This window comes from Mustela erminea, chromosome 21, assembly GCF_009829155.1.
Source record: "Mustela erminea isolate mMusErm1 chromosome 21, mMusErm1.Pri, whole genome shotgun sequence".
Taxonomy (NCBI): Eukaryota; Metazoa; Chordata; class Mammalia; order Carnivora; family Mustelidae; genus Mustela; species Mustela erminea.
Genome location: NC_045634.1, coordinates 4374546 through 4395589, shown reverse-complemented (window position 1 = coordinate 4395589; position 21044 = coordinate 4374546). Strand labels below are relative to the sequence as shown.

Here is a 21044-nt window from a genome sequence, read left to right as displayed (position 1 = left end):
AGTTTCCGTTTTGGTGGGTCTTTTGACCTATGAATTATATAAATGTATGTCTTCATTTTCAAACAGATTTTCATGTTAACTTTTTGTTATTTATTTCACCTTTCTTAAAAAATATATTCTGTAGGATTTAATCTTCTGGAATTTTTGAGATTTGACTATGCACCTGCATGTACAAATACAGTCATTTTCTGTAAATATTCCATTGTACTTGAAAATAATACATATTCTGAAATTGATGAATTTGATATCTATACATCTTAATTAGATCAAGTTCATTAATCCTGTTTTTTAAAATTGCTTACATATTTAATTATTTTTGACTAGCTGCCAGTGAGAATTTAAATAAAAACAAAAATTTGAAGTCTAATTATGGGTATATCTCTGTCTTTTGTGTTCCATCTCCATCAGTTTTTGCTTTACATGGTTTGAGATTATGTTGTTAAATGTATAGAAAATTTAGTATTGTTATTTATATCATCTTTGTAAATTAAACACTGTATTATAAAGTACTCCCCTTTTAGCTCTGTGATACTTTGTTTTATGTCAACTTGGCTTTGCTATAGCACCCATTTATTCAAGTGAACACTAAGTTAAACTGTTCTGAAGGTATTTTGTAGAGGTAGTTAATATCTATAATTAGTTGGCTTTAAGTAATAGAGATCAGATGTGATAACTTGGGTGGGCCTCCTCTAATTGTTGAAAGGACTTTAGAGCAAAAACCTAAATTTCACTAAAAAAGAAGAAATTCTGCCTATGAACTGCAACATTAGATCCTGTAAGAGTTTCCAGTTTGCTGGATTTCCCTCCAGATTTCCAGGTTTCACACTTCCTAGCTCCCACAATCATGTAAGTCCATTTCTTGATATCTGTTTATCTATCTATAAATCTACATTACTACCTATCTGTCTATCTACCTATCATCATTATAATCATCTATCTATCCTCCATCTCTGTCCATCTAAAATATCTCCTTATTGGGCCTGTTTCTCTGGAGAACTCTAACAGATACAATCTCTAGTACTGTTTAGTCTATGCTACTTAGTATTTATATAGGTATGACAGATATTTTTATTAGTGTTTGCTAATATATAATATATATTTTTATTATTTTATTTATTAGACTTTTTGTAGTCTTATATTTCCAATTTTTATATTTCAAACAGCATATAACTATGCTTTCAAAAGTGCAGTCTGATAATCTTTGTAATTTTAGATGAGAAGGTTTGGCTCATTTATATAAAATATAATTACTGATATATTTGATTTTAAATCCAATGTTAAATTATTTGTTTTCTTTTTTAAATTTTATTCATTTATTTATTTAGCCATTCATTCATTTATTTATTTGTTTGTTTTGAGAGAGAGAGTGAGTGAGTGAGCAGGGGGATGCTCAGAAGGAGGGAAAGAATGAGGGAAAGAATACAAAGCAGACTCTTCATTAAGCATGGAGTTCAATGTTGGGCTTGATCTCATGATGCTGAGATCATGATCTGAGCAGAAATCAAGCATCAGATGCTTAACTGCCTGAGCCACCCAGGAACCCCAGCATCTTTTTTTTTTTTTTTTAATGTTGATGTTTATTGATTAAGATTTACTTATTAATCATTTTTCCCATCTATTGGCTTGTTGGTTTTCATTATTACATTATTTATCTGTTGTAGCCCTAGGGATTAAGACAAATGTATGCAAGTTTTCAAAACCTTTATAAATTAGTTCTTATCAGGAAATGCAAGGAATTTAATTATGTTTCTATCCCTCCTCATATTTATACTGTTGTTGATATATATTTTTAATTCAATCCATCTATCTGAATAATAATTTATCATTTTTTGTTATGCCTGAAATGAGTTTTCCTTTGTAAAAATAAACACACAAACAGAAAACCTTAATTTTTCCTTGATTGTGGGTTAGCTGGTAATACATTCTAATCTTTTGTTTGTTTAACTGAAAATATTTTTATTTTATTTATATTCTTGAGTATTATTTTTTGTAAATATATAATTATGATTTGATTTTTTTCTCAGCATGCTTTTAAGATATTATTCCATTGTCTTCAGGTCCCAATTGTTCTTTGAGAATTTAACTTCCAGGCTTTTAGCTTCTTTGAAGATAACTTGTTATATTTTTTCTAATTTTAGAATTCAAAGATTTTGGGGCTGCCTGGGTGGCTCAGTTGGTTGAGCATCCATCTTCAGGTCAGGTCATGATCTCAGAGTCCTGGGATGCAGCCCAGCATCTGGCTCCTTGCTCTCTAGAAAGTCATCTTCTCCCTCTCCCTTTGCCCCTCCTTCTGGATCATGCTCTCCCTCTCAAATAAATAAATAAATACAATCTTAATGAAAAATAAAATAAAATTTAAAGACTTTTTTTTTGCTCTTTTACTATTATGTCTATAGGTTTCTTTTCATTTAGCCCTTTTAAATAGTGTTTGTCTATTTGTGACTTAGAGTCTTTTATCATGTTTAAAATTTTCTCAGACTTATTGCTTCTCTCTACCTTCTATCGTTTCTTCCTTTGAGACTGAGATTGCATGTCTGCAAGATTTCCTCACTTTACCCTCTCTCTGTGTTCTTCATTCTATTTCTCTCTCTCTTTCCCATCTTTTTTCTCCTCTTCAGGCTTTAATCCATATTTTCTTCTGCTATAGCTACAAATTCATTAATTCTCTTATCAATGATGTCAATTCCAGAATAGTCCTTTGGTTTTCACATTTTCTGAAAAATTTCCCAATCTTGTCTTTTATTTTTTGAATATATTAAACAAATTACTTTTAAAGTCTGTTTCCCTTTTCTTTTATCTAATTCCCTATGGGTCTCTTCTATAATTTGTTGTTTCCATGATACTACAAGGTGTGCCTGATTATTTATCTAATAACTGCCAGATATCTATAAAAGTGACAGAAATACTTAGGGGTACTTCTTTCAAGGGAGTATTTAATTTTATTTTGTTCAGGCAACCAGAGGCACAGGAAATCTTGAGCTACCTTAATTTCTTCTTAGGATTATCATGAAGATTTCCTCATAAGATAATAAATGCATTAAAAAATTTTTAAATTCCTGACACAAATAAGGGTTCCGAAAATTTTTAATATTATTAATGTAAACAAAAAACAGTAGAAAACATAATCACTAAACATTAATGGTGAATGTCAGTGGATATCAGTATTTCAGTGATTTTCTTCATTCTTCATGTATGCTTTTGATCACTTTATTTTTTAACTGAAAAATCCTTTATTTAAAACAAAGCTACTCTCTACGTAAACTAGCATAACTTAATGGCAAAGAGAAACTTGAATTATCATATGTGATCCCATGTTATCAGGGAAAATATTTGTGTTTATCATGGTCCTGGATAAAAGTCCATTTGTAGGTCTCCTCACAATAGTTCTGATATTGTGCCCTATGAAACAAGATAACAGAATTTCCAGATGGAGATGTTTACCAGGCAATTGGAATGTAGTTTATAGCTGTGGAGATAAGTCAGGCAGTACAATTATTATAGAGAAGAGTCCTAGTCATCAGAACGGGGGATATATACAAGATAGATTCATATCTGTCAGAGCTGGGAGGCTGTAGAGCAAAATGCTGAGTTTCAACTTTCAGGAGCCTTCTCTCACAATGAGTTGGCCACAGGTAAAAAGTGAAAGAAAAAGATAAAGAATCTATAGATAATAGTAAGATCAAGATGTTTTTCCAAAGGGTTGCCTGGGTCAGGCATCTGACTCTTGATCTCCACTCAGGTCTTGACCCCAAGGTTGTAAGTCAAAAAATAAATAAATAAATAAATAATGTTTTTTGGACACCACGTGAAAAGGGATTTTCTTTTTTTCTTTTTCTTTTTTTTTTTTTTAAGATTTTATTTATTTATTTGGCCGAGATCACAAGTAGGCAGAGAGGCGGGCAGAGAGGAAGAGAGGAGGAAACAGGCTCCCTGCTGAGTAGAGAGCCCCAATGCGGGCCTCGATCCCAGGACCCTGAGATCATGACCTGAGCTGAAGGCAGAGACTTTAACCCACTGAGCCACTCAGGTGCTCCTGAAAAGAGATTTTCAATGAGATGTGATTATTGCTGAAGAAAAAGTAAGACAAATGAAGACTGAGGATCAATTGAGAATGTAGTTTCAGAAATATGAAAAGGGTAAAAGTGTGTAAATAGAGATAAATAGGTAAAGAATGAAGCAGGATACTAAAGTATTATTGTTTCTGCAGTCAAAGGTAGGATGGATTTTTTTAAAAGATAGATTTATTATTTATTATTTATTTAATTATTTTAGAGAGAGGGTGTACAAGCATACATGAGAAGGGGAAGGGGTACAGGAAGAAGATTCAGCACAGGGCTTGAAGTGGGTCTCAATCTCATGACCATGAGATCATGACCTAAGTCAAGTCAAGAGCTGGATGCTTAACCTACTGAGCAACCCAACCCCCCCCCCAAAAAAAGTAGGACAAATTTAATGAAGTAGTTGGATAATCAGAGTCAAGAAAAGTTTTTATCAAGCTATGCTTCTTAAAAAAATTCAGTCTTTTTCAAGACAAAATTATCTGAAACTCCATTCCTTGTATCTTTTTTTGACTCACCCATGAAAACAAATTCAGGTACAAAAAGTGAAAAACCATAGGACTAACACATTCTCTAATTCTTTGGTTTTTTTTTTAAGATTTTATTTATTTATTTGACAGAGAGAAATCACAAGTAGATGGAGAGGCAGGCAGAGAGAGAGAGAGGGAAGCAGGCTCTCCGCTGAGCAGAGAGCCCGATGTGGGACTAGATCCCAGGACTCTGAGATCATGACCTGAGCCGAAAGCAGCAGCTTAACCCACTGAGCCACCCAGGCACCCACATTCTCTAATTCTTAAAAGTTTTTTGGAATTTTTGGCTTTCATATAGATATAATAGCCCAACATGACACATTTTTTGTTTCTTTTGCCTTGGGCCTGGTTTCAGGAACATCAGCCTTATGAATCATTCATTTTCAAGAAGCTTAGCCAAGTGTTCTCTTTGCTGTATAATTTTGGTTTCAATTTCTCTTACTTTTATTATCAGGAGAACATATTCTTAAAAAACTATGATGTAGAGGAAACCCATGATGCAAGAGGAAAGAACAGTGTGAGAGATATTCTAGAATGCAAAGTCATGCACCATCAAAAGTTACTTCAAGTACTGATAAGCTGTATTACAAAACTGCATTTTTATAATGTACTGAACACTAATTTCTGCTTTTGATCATCGAAAAGAATGATATGGTTTCTGCTCTTGCTTTAGCTTCATTAATAAGATCGAACAATACCTGTAAGGGACCACAGAACTTCCTGCAGCCTCAAAAACCTTTACCAAATGCAGTTTTAATTTACAGTTTGAAAGAGACATTTTCAGAGCATTTCATCCTTTATTTAAACTTCTAACACATTACAAGCTCTCTAAATGTGAAAGACTGTTGCCTCATCATCAGTCCTGAGCAGTTAAATATACTAGAGATGCAGAAAAATCTTCCTAAAAAGGACTTATAAGGAATAGGAAGAAGAAAAAACTGTATCATTGTGAGCACAGATAAAAGACTGGGTAAGAAAATGGAGGTGTAGGGGGTACTATCTTAATTCCTCATGTGTTTCTATTTTTTTCTGGTTTGGAGTCATCAATTGGTTCAGTGTACCACAGGTTGCCTTTTAGGGCTGCAAAATAAGGCACTAAAACGTTCAAAGAACCCTGGAGACTTTAAGGAAAAACCAATGACAGTGCTGACTAAGTGATGGTTTAGGACTTTGGCCTAGGTCAAATTTGTTATCTTAATTCAAAGATTTAAATAGTCCCATAAAAAATGTTTTTTTTCTGCTTACCTATTTTCATGGTTTTGATTATTTCAGTTTCCTTCTGACTTCCCTGATGGCAGTAAACAGATGATGTTCTCATTAATAAACACTTCATAAGAAAAGAAGCTTTCAGTTTCTTCATGTGATGAATAGAGATGCTTTTGTGGTTTTATTGTTTATCAAATTACAAAGAAAGAAAATGAAACTATTCCAAAAGTGGAAGTAATTTTTTACTGCCTACGTGTTAAGTTTGTGGTCATTGGCTATGGCCACCTTTATAATAAATAGATGCTCTGAAACCCCATCAAACTGGGAAGGACCACAGGAGAAGACTGCAAGGATGGCACATAATGCAACCGATTTTATGGGAAATTCTCGGGAAATTTTTGAAAAATACCATATAGATGAAGAGCTGGGCTTCGCTCTGCCAAAACCACTGGTAAGATGGGGCTACTGAGATATGGGCAAAAATGTTTTATTATCATTGCTAACCTGGACAAGTCTACTTCTATTGAACAAATGTGGTTCAGTAATTTTTACTAAACAATTGATAAAGCAGTGCCAAAGTTAGAGGCAGATTTTAATAAACTGTTCATACTTAACTTAAAATTTTCTGCCTAGAAATTTAGTATTAAATGCAGTTTTTAGTTACCTTACACAAATAAAGAAAGTGATGTGATAAGGAAACTATCAAAGTTTTTTGTTCTAATACAACTGCATTTTGGGGGGGCATTTTGAAAAAGCCAAAGTAATAAATGATCCATGAGTCAAAGGAACCCTCTTTCTTGGGTGATATATCATAAACTGAATGAAGTATGTGCGCCTGCTTTGATTAGGTTTTTGAGATGATCTATCAAGCAACTTTGTGTTGTATTAATAATGCTTGTTGTCACTAAGTGTAAGATTCAAGTGAGTCTAAACTACCTTTAAAAAGAGGTAATTTAAGCTTTGCTTAAAAATAGTAAAAATAGTAAGACATGTAAACGTTTGCCTTTAAAACTACATTTTTCTAAGTCATATTCCAAAGAATGCTGTGAAAACCATCTTATTATCTATTTCAATTATCAAATATTCATATAGAATCTTTAAGCAATTTATAAATATTTTTACTTCGTCTTTACAAACATGCTAAAAGGTATCCTAAATTTTCCTGATGAGAAATTTAAGTCATGAAGAATTTAGGTAATTACCCAAACTCATACAGCTAACGATGGCAGAGATGGAATGTGAACTTGACTCATCTGGCTCCAGAGTTAATGATCTTAAAATTATTATAATATGCTGCTTCTCTTAAGAGAAGAAGATATCATAAAGCATTACTTTCTCCCTACCCCACTCCTGAGTTTAATAAGGTTCATGAGATTCCAAACGATTTCTAAGAACCAGCTGCATGTTGTGACAATTCTATGTACAAGTATGTATCTATTTATTGTGGCTCAGACTCTGTATTCTAGAGGACATCTTTTATCTTAGAGAGAGAGAGAGAGAATGAGCGAGGGATGGGCAGAGGGAGAGAGAATCTCAAGCAGACTCCCTGCTGAGTGCAGAGCCTGTTACAGGGTTCAATCTCACTAAGCTGAGATCATGACCTGAGCTAAAACCAAGGGTCGGACGCTCAACTGATTGTGACATCCAAGTTCCCCTATAGGGCATCTTTAAATGCAGCAAATACATTTTTAGTAGAGATCCAATTTGACTGTACTTAGAAATAACATCCTATAAATACCTTGTATAAATAAAGGCAAATCTAAAGCAAATTCTTCCTCCCAATCTTATTCTTCTCTTCAAATTATTAATTTAATTTAATGTTATTGATAAAAGCACCTAGTTTGCCTTATATTTGCAAATCAGTTAATACTCAGACTTGCTACTGTTTCATTCAAGAACACCAAAGTGAGAGAATAAGATGATTTTGAACATGTACAGTGGTACAAGAACAAAAATCTTTTTCAGGAACTGTGAAACCTCATATCACTTTTCCCCCACAGTAAGTTCTCTTAAAATTAAGACAATTGGGGTGCCTGGGTGGCTCAGTGGGTTAAAGCCTCTGCCTTTGGCTCAGGTCATGATCCCAGGGTCCTGGGATCAAGCCCTGCATTGGGCTCTCTGCTCAGCAGGGAGCTTCCTCCTCTCTCTTTGCCTGCTTCTCTGTCTACTTGTGATCTCTATCAAATAAATAAATAAAATATTTTTTAAAAAAGACAATTATGACAGTTATGGAGACCTCTAGAACAGATTTCCAGGGGCAAAGCAAAACCCCCAAACCAAAGCAAAACAAAACCTTTCCTGAACTGTTTAAAAAATAATGTTGTGGGGCGCCTGGGTGGCTCAGTGGGTTAAAGCCTCTGCCTTTGGCTCAGGTCATGATCGCAGAGTACTGGGATGAAGCTCTGCTTTGGGCTCTCTGCTCAGCGGGGAACCTCTTTCCCTTCCTCTCTCTCTGCCTACTTGTGATCTCTGTCTGTCAAATAAATAAATAAAATCTTTAAAAAAAAATAAGGTTGCTACTTAAGATGCTTAGGAAGTTAGATCATGTCCCGAAACAAGAGAAATAAATTAGGAGCTATTTTTATCTCTTCACTGAAGATATTTCCTTGAAATTATAAACTCAAAAATGTCCATTTCACCTCATATAATCTATTAGCTTTCTATTCCAGAAGAAAATAATATGTCTTCTAATTCTACATAAATACAAAATACATTATATAATCTAGCAGTAGTTGAATGACCCGCTGCGTTATTTTTCACTGATTTATATTATACCATTTAAGCACCCTCCGAACCAGAAGTGTGTGTGTGTGTATACACTTCTTATATATCTTTATATATATATATATATAAAGATTTTATTTATTTATTTATTTGAGAGAGAGAGGGAGAGAGAGAGCACAAACAGAGGGAGCAGTAGGCAGAGAGAAAAGCAGGTTCCTCTCTGAGCAAGGAGCCCAATGTGGGACTCGATCTCAGAACCCTAGGATCATGACCTGAGCTGCAGGTGCTTAACTTATGAACCACCCAGGCATCCCTGAACCAGAAGTTATTATTGATTGAATTTTACATCTGTTGATAGTTCTGTCCAACAGGAGGCTAATCATGATATATAACCCCAAAAAAAAAAAATCCATTCTTTGGGGAAAATAGTAACAACCAAAAATTCAGTTATGTTACATGGTAGAAGGCAAAACAAAACAAAACAAAAGATATGTGTATTACTAAAAACACTAGACGATAGCATTTTTTGTGGATAAGGAGAAAAGTTCAGAGAAACAAGAAAGGTGACTATCTAGTGCTTGGATCTTTCATTGTTAAAAATCTGCCCCAACAGAGACAAAGACTGTTCCGTTACCTGCAGCCCGTGAAAATGTTTGAATTTTATGTTATATTTGCCTTTTTGTTTTATAGCTTACTTAAATATTAACTTTGTTTTGTAGCTCAAAACTTCATCTACATTGGTTTGAGTTAATCTAATGTTGCTATGTCTCCATAGTTCAGAATTGATGACCTCAAGGACATGAAGGAGGAATAGGAAAGAGCATATGGGAAGTTGTGCAGAGATCTGAATCTCATTTCAGGGTGTTGTCTAGGTCTTTGCTACATGTTTTCCTTTGAGATGAAAGTACAAATGTAATAAGAACCAAGGAGAAACTTTTGTTGGGCTTCTATTTGCACTTACTGGTTGAAATATAAGCCTATAGTACCAAAGCAGACAATCAATATGGAAATATACAGCATTTCCTACATGTCCAGTATTGTCCCAGGTTCTGTGAGAAATAGAAAATTAAAAGCATGATAAAATCCTTGCCCTCAGATAGTGGGATTTTAAAAGAGCATTGATTTTTCAAAGCTGGAAACACTTATATATTCAATGACAATAAACTACATATTCGAAACAACTTCATAAACTGAGCTTTGTTTTCCTCATTTATGAAATGGAGATAACAATAAACATTTTTGGTCATTATAACATTTAAATATTTATTGAGCAAAATGTCTAGTCTATTGGCGACATCTAAAAAAAATCTCATTTTTCTCCCATTCAAAAAAAATTTTAATTTAGCCAGGAAGAAAAAATAAATAGCAGACAACAATAAATTACTTAATAGTGTAAAGGCATAACACATAGGATGCATACTTGGGGCTATAAGGGTAGACTGGAATAATCAGGATGATTTCAGTGGACCTTTTGAGATGAACTGTGAAAATGAGGCAGGTGAAAGCGCTTGAGAAGAGAAAAAGAAGGTTGTGAGCCCTAGGTGTACAGGTGGCAATGCAGGGACTGGAGTTACTGGATGGGGAAGTGTGTGACAGGACAGCATTGCACAGAACATATCTAGAGGCGAGAGAGACTATCAGTCAGAAGCAAAACTATTTTATAAAAACTTTTGCTACTACATAAAAGTCCCCTTTCTTTTTTTTCAAGGAGGAGCTACCTCCACCTTATGATGAATGGATTTCCATCGCTAAGAATCTACCGGAACTGATTGAAAAAAATAAACTACGGGAAAGAGTTGACCAGGTCTGGAAAAGCATTACATTACATTATATTACGTTACTCCTATGTTAGCTTCTTAACATTTTTAACCTGGCTTTGAAGCTGTGCTATCCCCCATATAGATTTGAATCAACCTCTCTTTTATTTTCAGTTACAAATTCACAGTATTGATGGCCTCAAAGATCACAAGTCGCAGCGCCTTGCACATCTGACCCTGGGGTATATCACCATGGCATATGTGTGGAATCAAGGTGATAAAGATGTTCGAGAGGTTTGGAGATTTTTTTGATATTTCTTATGGTACATGACAATTGACATCCAATTTAATATAAAAACATTCTGAAACTATTATAACTAGATTTTGTGATGCTTGGATAACAGGAAAAAAATAAAAAGGAAAACAATCATTCACTGATTTAATATCCAACTGCTATCATTATTGGATTTTTCATCTCTTACTTATGTAACACACTTGCTCTATCCTGTGTATATAGGTGTATGTTCTGTATCTTTCTCTGAAAGTATACTGTAAGCATTTCTTAGTTAGTACACAGTCCTTCTAATCATCATTCGAAATCACTTTATGGTTTTTTAATGAGTTCCTGAACTTCATTTATTCTGTACTTATTTTTAATATTTTACCATTGTAAATGACACCATAATCAATATATTTGAATATGAAATGTTTTTTCTATTAATGAGTTTTGGGAGATGTGAACATATTATGGCTTTTCTTAATATTAAAGTGCTATCTTACATCCATCAACATGGAAGAATATATGGGTTTCACTCTACTCCCATGAATAGTAGATAACTTTAGATTTAAAATATCATCTTGTATTTTATCTGACAATTCTAATTTCATGAAACCAGTGCAGATTGTAATACTGACTCTTTAAACCACAAAGAGATAAAATAGATTCCAGAAGCACCTTCTGCCATTTAAAGAATATTTTTTCCCCTCCTTGACAAAACTAATTGGAATGTTATCTTGTTTGTCTTTCCACATGCTGTTTAAATATACAACAACACATATTGTCCACCTATGTGATATGTCATCCCCTGATATCTAAACAAAAGGAAAAAGCTTCTCTGCATAATCATGGGATCATCTTATATTTCTTTATAATCATTAAACTATCATGTCTAGATTTTTGATGATACAAAGGTATTAGATAGCCTGACAACTTAAGGACCCAACCTCACTAGACTTGCTAAAATCTGAGTCTCGCTAAATGTGTAAGCATTGTATAGAAAGATCATCAATAACAAAGGTAGCCTGTGCTAGATGCAGAAGCACGAGAGCCCAGAATAGCTAAAGAGTAGTTGGTATAATAAAGTGGGAAGGAAGAAGCGGGACCTGAACTACTTCTTGAAAGATTGCTAGAGCTTACCCAAAGAGGAGAGGAGCAGAAAAGAGAAAGAAAGGGCCAGCAAAAAATACGGAGACCAGAATGTATGTGGATTAATCAAAAGACAATAAATTTATGAGAGTGAAGTCAGAATTCTAAAATAAAACATGAAAATATATTTTCAATTTATCTAGTTTTTATATACTACATTATTCCAAAAAGGATTTTAGAAGCCAGCAACAAATATATTTAAGTGAGGAAATTGTAGAAAAGTAAAGTAAATGGATAAAAAATAAGATACATCAATATAAGGCACAATTTTCTTTACAATGGGCTAGAAACTAGCGTCTGAGTTTCTTAGTAACTGCATGTCTCTAATAGATTAAGATGTGTTTGAGCATTTCTTTTTCCTAAGTCATTCTAAATTAACTTTTTAATTAAGCAATTTTCCTTTTGTTCCCCTTTGATCTTTTCTTTAATTCAGAAAGAGCAAAAAATTTCCTTTTGAAACAAGTAAATCAGTTGCAAACCAAAATATTTCAATTCCCAGAGGCAAAGCTCTGTACCGGGAAGCACACATCCAGGTGTCACTTTGATAGCCAATGTTTTTCCTTCTAACATTTTGTTCTTTGTTAAACCATCATCTCGAGGTCTATCAAGTTAATATAAAGCCACTTAGGTTATAGCTCCCATGAGTTTTGCAGAACTGTGGAGAGGACCTCATCATCATACCGCCTCTACCATTGCAATCCCACTGCCCACAACTCCAGATGAGCTACACATCCCTGTCCTTTGCCTGGTTGGATACACATATTCCAACCATCAGCTGCTGATGACAAGTGTGACCTTAATTATTATAAGGCACCATCTAGTTATAAACCAAATGATAGTTAGATGAGGAAGTCAGGGAGATAAAGAATAAAAGGTCAGCATTATGATTAATAGAGCAGTTAGAAAATATGGCTTGCATGTGTGGTGAAAATGGGCCTGCTAGAAAAGCATATAGCCATCAGGATTGCCCATGGGGATAGGAGCCTTTTACAGTGTGGCCAGGCATAGAGCAGATCCAGAGTAATAGGGTCAGGAAAAAAGTGTTGAAAACAAAGTCTGCTGAGCAGCAGTCCCACTCCCACAGTCAATGGTCAGATAAGCCTCTATACCTCCTCTGAGGAAGGATGAGTGAAAGAGCCCAGTGTCAGTCCAGTTGGTGTACTCCGCATGGAAACAGAAAAGAAGGCTAAAGGAGATTCCTTCGGCTGACACAAGCGAGTCTTCAAGGATGAGCCCCAACGTCACTCTAAAAAATCATCCAGGAGAGAGTTTCTGTTAGCGCTGCGCTCAAGGGCAGCCAACCACTTGCCCTTTTACTATGTATAATACCCCAAAGTCTTAATTACAAGTGATTTTGAGTTTCTTGAAGACAATTGACTTTATTCTTATATTGCCTGTTGATAAAGAGCTCCTCACATAGAGAAACCGTCTAACAAATATTTTTGGGATGGATACATGAGGGAATAAATGACTACAAGTAACTCCAGGCCATTAGAAAGTCAAGGATGCATCCTTGTTCCTTGTACCCTCTACGTCCTTTTGCTCTGACTAGATTATGTACACAACGCACATCTAAAACATAAACATATAATGATTACTAGGGCTAAGTTATGAAACGAGGAAGAGAAAATTATGATTGTTTGGCTTCAGAGTGCCGTGATGAACAGCTCATGTTTTGGCACTAATAGAGTAGTTGGAATGGTAGCAGGAAGCAAAAGAAAACGTAAGACACCTCGAAGGTTAATACTAAATTTTGTGTTTTCATTAGGTCCTGCCAAAGAATATTGCTGTTCCTTACTGTGAACTCTCTGAGAAGCTCGGTCTGCCTCCTATTCTGGTTTATGCAGACTGTGTCTTGGCAAACTGGAAGAAAAAGGATCCCAGTGGGTATGTGAATTGTGATTATAATAGGAACTAAAGAAGCACATGCTATTTTCATCAATAGGGCACTAGCCATTGATTTAATTTTCGGCAGCACAGCTTTCTTCTCTGTTTTGGGGTATGATTTCTTTTGCTGGCATATAACTAAAAATATATAAGAGAAAGTTGTGTAATTAATATACAGTGAATTGCACCATCCTAACTGCTCAGTTTGTTGACTTTGCCTGTTCTATATACAGGTTAGCTCTAAGCAAGATACAGAATATCACCTCTGTGGCTCTTTCCATTCAGTTTTCTCCTCTACATCCAAGTAAACCTGTTCTGATTTGTCATATTAAAAATTAATTTTTTCTGCTATTGGATTTCATATTAATGAGATTATAGAGTATGTACTCTTTTTGTGTCTGGCTTTCCTTAATTAACATGTTTTGGAGATCCTACAAATTTGTTTTTTAACTATTCAGTTAAGTTAAGAGTTGACACATTCTCAGCAGTAGAGATGGCAATGCCTGGGCCTTCAGTGCCATCTGCTGAGGTTCTAGGCCCCTCCTCTCCTTTAAGCAATGCGATCTGTTACCATAAAGGGACCTGAGACTTCTGGTGTCCCAGGACTCTGGGTGCGTATCTGCAGAGGAGTACTGTAGACAGCAAAGTGTAAACCGAAAGGATTTGATCTAGAAAAGAATAGAAAGGTATAAGAGAAGGAGACAAAGCAGGAGAGACTCTTAACTATAGGAAACAAACTGACGGTTGCTGGAGGGGAGGAGTATGAGGGGATGGGGTAACTGGGTGATGGACATTAAGGAGGGCACATGATATAAGGAGCACTGGGTGTTATATGCAACTGATGAACTACTGAATTCTACATCTGAAACTAATGATGTACTATATGTTGGCTAATTGGATTTAAATTTTAAAAAAAGTTTATTAGTAGCAACTGGTTTTGACTGACCATGTGTGTTCCTTGAATATTTATTTTTTTTACTTACAAAGTCCTAAGTGTTTGCAATGCATAGTTGATATTTTTAAAAACCACACATGTATATATTTTTCTCTTTTATTTATATCTTTGATAATTCAGTAGTATTAAATTGAATAAGAATAACTCAAAGCTATTTGATTTTTAAATTGATTTTCTCTTTCTCTTCTAATTGATCCATTGCTTCATGGCTGTTTTCAAAAGGCCCATGACTTATGAGTAAGTATTTGCTTCTTACTTTATTATAAGAATTGTTATTCAAAGTGAGTATAGGTTTATCAATATCCTCTAAATGTACTTTTTAAAAGACCAATTGAATTCAGGCAAAAAATAACTCGAGTAATTGTTTAAAGAGCAAATAATCCCAATCCTTAACTAGCTCTATGACTGTGATAGGACTGTGTCTGCTTGATATTATAGCTATAGATATATACAAAAATAGCACTTGCATATATAAAAATGCAATTAATATGCATAAATGCAAAATGCATATACATCTGTGTGTCTTTGACTTAATGACCATAGTGCCCAGATACATAAACCTGTTCTTTTTGACCCAATCCTTACCATTTTGAGTTTATGTATCGGGCAGAGGCTAGGAGTTAGGGACACAAAGGTAAATAACCTAGGAATAATCCTGCCCTGGTGAAGAAAGCAGATATAGGAAAGTTATGTAAATTTCTTTATGATTAAGAGGAGAGTAAGAGGAGAAAGTGCTGGGAACTCCAACTAAATGAAAGGGATGAATAAGGAATCCCCGTAGCGAGTTATTCAAGCTGAGTTCCAAAGAGTAAGTAGGAAGGAATTAGTTAGAAGGAAAAGATGAGTGTTCATAGTGGAGGAAACAGCAAGAGTGAGGGCCTCAAAGCCATGAAAATTGTGTTGCACTATCAGAAGTGAAGGAAGGCTAATGTCACTGATAAGTAGTGACTGATGGATGTAGTAGAAAAGGGATGGAGAAGTAAACGTAGCAGAAAGATTATGTAGGACTTTTGGCTATGATGAGGGGTTTAAATAGTATCTTAAAATCAATGGGAATCTATGGAAGGTTTTTAAATGAGAGGATGATATCATCAGTCTCATTTTAAAGATGAGAACAAGGAGGCAGAAACGTGTCACGCAGCAAGTTAAGTTGCAGAAATGGACTGGCTTCAGAGTCCGTGAATTTAACCACCATGAATGTACAGATATTGAGACCTTGTTTGCTCTAGTGCAAAACTACAATAAAAGAGAAAATGGCGAGGGGGCACCTGGGTGGCTCAGATGGTTACGTGTCTGACTCTTGGTTTCAGCTAGTCTTGATCTTATGGGTTCTGGGATCTAGCCCCACATAGGGCTCCACACACAGGGCAGAGCCTGCTTGAGATTTTCTCTTTCCCTCTGCTCCTACCACTGCTCGAGCTGTCTCTTTCTATTTATCTGTCTTTCAAATAAATAAGTCTTTAAAAAAAAAAAAGAAAGAAATGAGGATCTAATCAGTTATTTGCATTTCCCAAATTCATGTAAAGCAGGTAAACCACTGAAAAATTGAATCAGGTTCACAGACAAAAATATGGACATAAATATATTTATTTAAAGCCAAAAGACTACTTAAAATTATACCTTACAATTATCTCCATAAGCATTGAGTATGTATAAACATACAAATACAGTAATATATATGCATGTGAGAAATTAATGAGAGAATAAAAACAGAAATGGTCTTGGTATTTCTAGCCCTAAATTGTAAAATGGAATTTCAAGTCCCAACTTACCCTACTGTTAGATCTTAGACAATGGACCTAACACTCATATTCCCAAAAATGTAACATAGATAGTAAAACTTATACTTAACCTCACAAGATTTTTTTGAAACTAGAATGGAATAAAAATACTTGAAAACTACAAAGCACTCAAATACACCAGTGTTACTGCTAAATTCTTGACTTCCTTGACTTATTTTCTTAGGAACATGGATGTTCTGTTTTGGTTTCCTGGTGGAGACTGCTGTAAAGGATTTTTCCTGGTTTCACTATTGGTGGAGATAGCAGCTGCTTCTGCAATCAAAGTGAGTCCATCCCTACAAGCAAATTTTTATCTCTATTTGCATAAGCAGAGCAATGACTTAGTAACTGAACTATATTATGCATGAAATATATCTTGATATATTTAATATCATAAGTATTATGATTTATAAATATATAAATCATAACATAAATAAATAAATACTGCATTCGATTATTTAATTGGCTGGTAAATGAACATCGGGTAGAAATATTTTATTTTTGTGTATCACCTAAATAAAAAACGTAAGACCTATTTATTTATTTATTTATTTATTTATTTTAGAGAAAGAGAGAGCACAAGCGGGAAGGGGCAGAGGGAGAGAAAGAATCTTAAGCAGGGAGCCTGATGGGCTGGATCTCATGACCCTGAGATCATGACTTGAGCTGAAATCCAGATTTGGATGCTTAACCCACTAAGCCACCCAGGCACCCCAAGACCCATATATTTATAATTAAGTTTAAAACCTTAATAGGGGAGATGCATTTTTAATGCAGGTTGGCGCTGAAGCTAGATCACATAGTGACATAAATCTAATGGTTTTGATGATTAGAAATAGAAATGAAACTATATAAAACTATATAGATTTATCTCTAAGTGATAAATAAATAAAAATAAAACCAAACTTAATTAAATATAAGGAGATTAGTCAAACAATAAAAGGATACTCAGCCCAAAAATGAAGTGGAAATCCTACATTTAATTTAGGGATTAAGAATTAGGAGAATTTTATTCTATACCAATATTTAATGCTAGTAAACCTTGTATATTCATCTCTTTTTTTTTAAAGGTAATTCCCGATTTATTCAAGGCAGTTAAAAATGAGGACCACAATGCTTTGCAAAAAGCACTGCGTTATATAGCTTCTTCTCTGAAGCAAGCCCGTAAAGAGTTTGAAAAAATGCATAGTAAGTACTGTATACCCGAAAACATGCAAGGCTCACAGTCACGTGCTTCTGATTTTCTGAGACTAGAGTTGTTGAGAAAATGGAAGAAAAACACTCTCACTTAGTGTGTTTTCACTTTATCTCCCTAAATGACTATATTTTCCTGTGGAAGGTTTTATTATGTGCATTTTATGGATAAGGTAATCTAATGGAGAGATAAGATAAGTGGCCCAAGGTTACACAGGTAATAAATTGTGAAGCCAGGTCTGCTTAACTGTAAATAATGTCATTGCCTCTCACTGAAATCATGGAGAAAACTGTGGAAGGTTCAGGCTGTTCTAAGTTCTGAAGTACTTAGCTTCTGCTTTATAGGAACTCTCCAAAAATTCTGCTTTTTCACAATTTAAGTAAGAAACAACATAGAAAAGCCACTGAGCTCAAAATTTATTACAAAATTAAGAGCCAAAAAACAGCAATAACTAAAAAAGTATGTAAACAAGGATTCACACACACACACACACAAATTGTGCCCTGCTGGACAGCCTTAACAATATGTGATTGTGTACCACTGGGCTTTGAGTTACTACTGATTCGTCCTTGGCAGAAAGATTGACCTTTAAATCAGAAAAGTTAGTAATGTTTGGGGAGGGAGACTCAGGGATGGTGTCCATAGAGCCCCTGAGGCTCTTGTTTCTGCTTTTCATTTTGTGTAGTTTTGTTTCCTTATGTAAGTAGTTCATCTGTTATATCAGTAAGCAGATGAAATAGCTTTAAGGAAACGTTGACAGTTTAATTGCTCTCCTGAAGACGAGTCTTGGGTGGGCCTATGTTCTTTGACCCAAGCTGTGTGTCAGCTGATGGTAGACCCTTTGAGTAGATGTGAGCTGCCCTCGAAAAAATCAGGTGAATGAGAGCTTGTTCTCAGGGACTTGTTCTGCACAGGCTGACATAATGCCTTTCCTGCAGCCTAAACCAAAACCCATTATCAGTTGTTTACAATATCTTGATCTCCTCTGAAAATTCTGATAACTGCTTAACTAAACACACCTCATCTTTTTTACAGAACATGTGGACCCAAACACATTTTACAATGTTCTTCGCATATACTTGTCTGGGTAGGTAATCTTATGCTTGAATTTGTTTTAAACAATTCACATAAAGTACACATCAAATTCCCACTGATAGTCCCCATTATCCTTTGGGTTTAAGACATAATTCCTATCATAAAATACATGTTATAGAAAAAGAATAGACTGTCTCTCTGTTATTCCTTGGCCAAGCATGCACTGGAGTATGAACAGGAAAGGTAATCATTTAGAAACAAACAAACAAAAAAAGAATGATCTTTGCTAGTGCAAAGGTAAAATTCCATTTTTAGAATACTTTTGCCAGGTTTGCTCAGACCGTGTTATTTGTCTTTCTCAAACATGAACATGACTGGAAGGGGAAGGCGGAAGAAGAAGGAAGTTGATCTTATGTCACTTTCCATTCATCCTCTAGTATAAGATTTTATACCAGAAAATTTGGCAATTATCCAAATAGTGATTATTTTTTTCCTTCCTGGCCTAGGTGGAAAAACAGCTCCAAACTGCCAAAGGGTCTGAAGTACGAAGGTTTCTCGGACACTCCAAGGGAGTATGCAGGGGGCAGTGCTGCCCAAAGCAGCATCTTTCAGTGCTTTGATGTTCTGCTGGGCATCCAGCAACAATCTGGTGAAGGTGAGTGGACAATGACAAATAATAATCATCTCATATACAATAGTGCTCTGATGTCTAAAAAATCAGCATCTCATCTGACCTTATCTGATACTTGTAGAAGAATTAGTGAGGCAAGACTATATTGTCATCATCCCATTCCACAGACAGCCAAGCAGGAACTTCTAAGTTTCTTTAGAGGATAACTGATAGGCTCCTTATTAACCAGCTAGAAAGTAGTGAAGCCAGAACCAAAACCCAAGTTCATCACCCTCTCAATCTTGAGATTTGGGCATGGATATAAGGTCCGAATGGTGAAGCCCATAGCACGTGTTCTGGAAATGTATGAGATCAGTTTCAGAAAGAGAAAGTCACCTGCAAATGCCATGGGACTGAAGTTGGGGAGGTGGAGACCTCAGTGGTAAGGGGAGGCTTGTCAGTGCTCTTGGCCGGCTTACTGTCCCATTCGCTCAAATTTTAAAGATGAACCAAAGGTGAAAGATGACCCACATTCATTATATTCCTTCTAGGGGTTTAGAGCAGGCAGAAGAAGCTCCAGTAAGAACTTTTGTACTTTTCTCTCTTTTCCTAAACTTCTATGTAATTGTCAAAGGGAAAGATATTGACATAGGTGAAAATATGCTTTTTTTTTTCTTAGTTAATTCATGTATGTAAAAATTGTCCCTTAAACTCTCTTGAAGTCAGTGCCACGATCTGTCAGGTATAGATTAAATATACCCTATCTATATCATCAGCTTTTTAGAAGGATCAAATACAATATGGAAGTGAGAAAGGGCACACAAAAAACTTTATTATGAACGAATGAGTTCAGCTCATGTGGTTTTCAGCATTAAGTATATATTACAATAATTATCATTACTAATAGCAAGACCAATAGCATTAATAGGATGGTTGTAAACTCAAGCTGCAATGGTCATGTGTGATCTCCTACCCACTCTTCTCACATGGATTGGGGGAACACTTTGGCTTCTCTTCTACCTAATCTCTCTCTTGTTCTTTCAGAATCTGCTGCCAGATTCCTCCAGGAAATGCGAAAATATATGCCACCAGCTCACCGGGAATTTCTTCTCTCATTAGAGTCAGGCCCCTCAGTCCGTGAATTTGTTCTTTCAAAAGGTGATACTGAGCTGCAGGCAGATTACAATGAGTGTGTGAAAGCTATGGTTTCCCTGAGAAACTATCACCTAGAAATAGTACATAAGTACATTGTGCGTCCTTCATGCCAGCAAGACAATAAAGGAACTGGAGGCACTGACCTCATGACTTTCCTGAAGAGTGTGAGAGATACTACTAAGAGCTTCCAGCTTGAGAAATAATTAATGAAACTCAAACAAGGGCACATTTTGCCAAGACAAAGATATGTGTGTGTGTGTGTGTGTGTGTGTGTATGTGATTTCTCATTATATCAGACCCATGAATTGATAAGACACAACTCTTTAATAGTACTTGTAAAAATTTTCAAAATGATTTTCCAGTGTCTGTGCCATCCTTGTATGAATGTAATAAAAATAAATTAGATTAGATTATAACCTCTATTATGTGATTAGAACATAATGATGAAATTCAATAAAAATTGATATAATAAAATGTCTAAAAATTGCTTTAGTCATAACTATAATTAAATACTCCTCCAGATAATACCTCATCTACACTGTTATCTTTTAAGCATGGCTAATCAATTCCTGTACTTTTCCTACAGTAATATCACACTTATTTATAAATACCTGTGTACTTTTCTATTTTCTTATTACATGTTAAGTAAGCTTCACGATATCAGGTATACTGACCCATGCATCCCCCGACCTTAGAAAATACTTCACAAATATCTGTTGAATAAA

The 21044-nt window shown here is 35.1% G+C and overlaps 1 protein-coding gene across 2 annotated transcripts; it reads left to right on the top strand.

Moving 5' to 3' along the window:
* Window positions 1-5972: 5972 nt before the first annotated feature.
* Window positions 5973-20793, top strand: IDO1 (indoleamine 2,3-dioxygenase 1). Of its 2 annotated transcripts, XM_032329116.1 has the most exons (10): window positions 5976-6245; window positions 10227-10322; window positions 10450-10569; window positions 13470-13588; window positions 14766-14780; window positions 16509-16608; window positions 17395-17512; window positions 18555-18606; window positions 19061-19209; window positions 20209-20793. In XM_032329116.1, exons 1-10 carry the CDS (start codon window positions 6072-6074, stop codon window positions 20520-20522), a joined length of 1257 nt encoding a protein of 418 aa, XP_032185007.1. In that variant the 5' UTR covers window positions 5976-6071; the 3' UTR covers window positions 20523-20793. The 2 variants fall into 2 exon arrangements, with proteins under 2 accessions (XP_032185008.1, XP_032185007.1); XM_032329117.1 differs by lacking the exon at window positions 10450-10569 and having other exon boundaries at window positions 5973-6245.
* The last annotated feature ends 251 nt before the right edge of the window (window positions 20794-21044 follow it).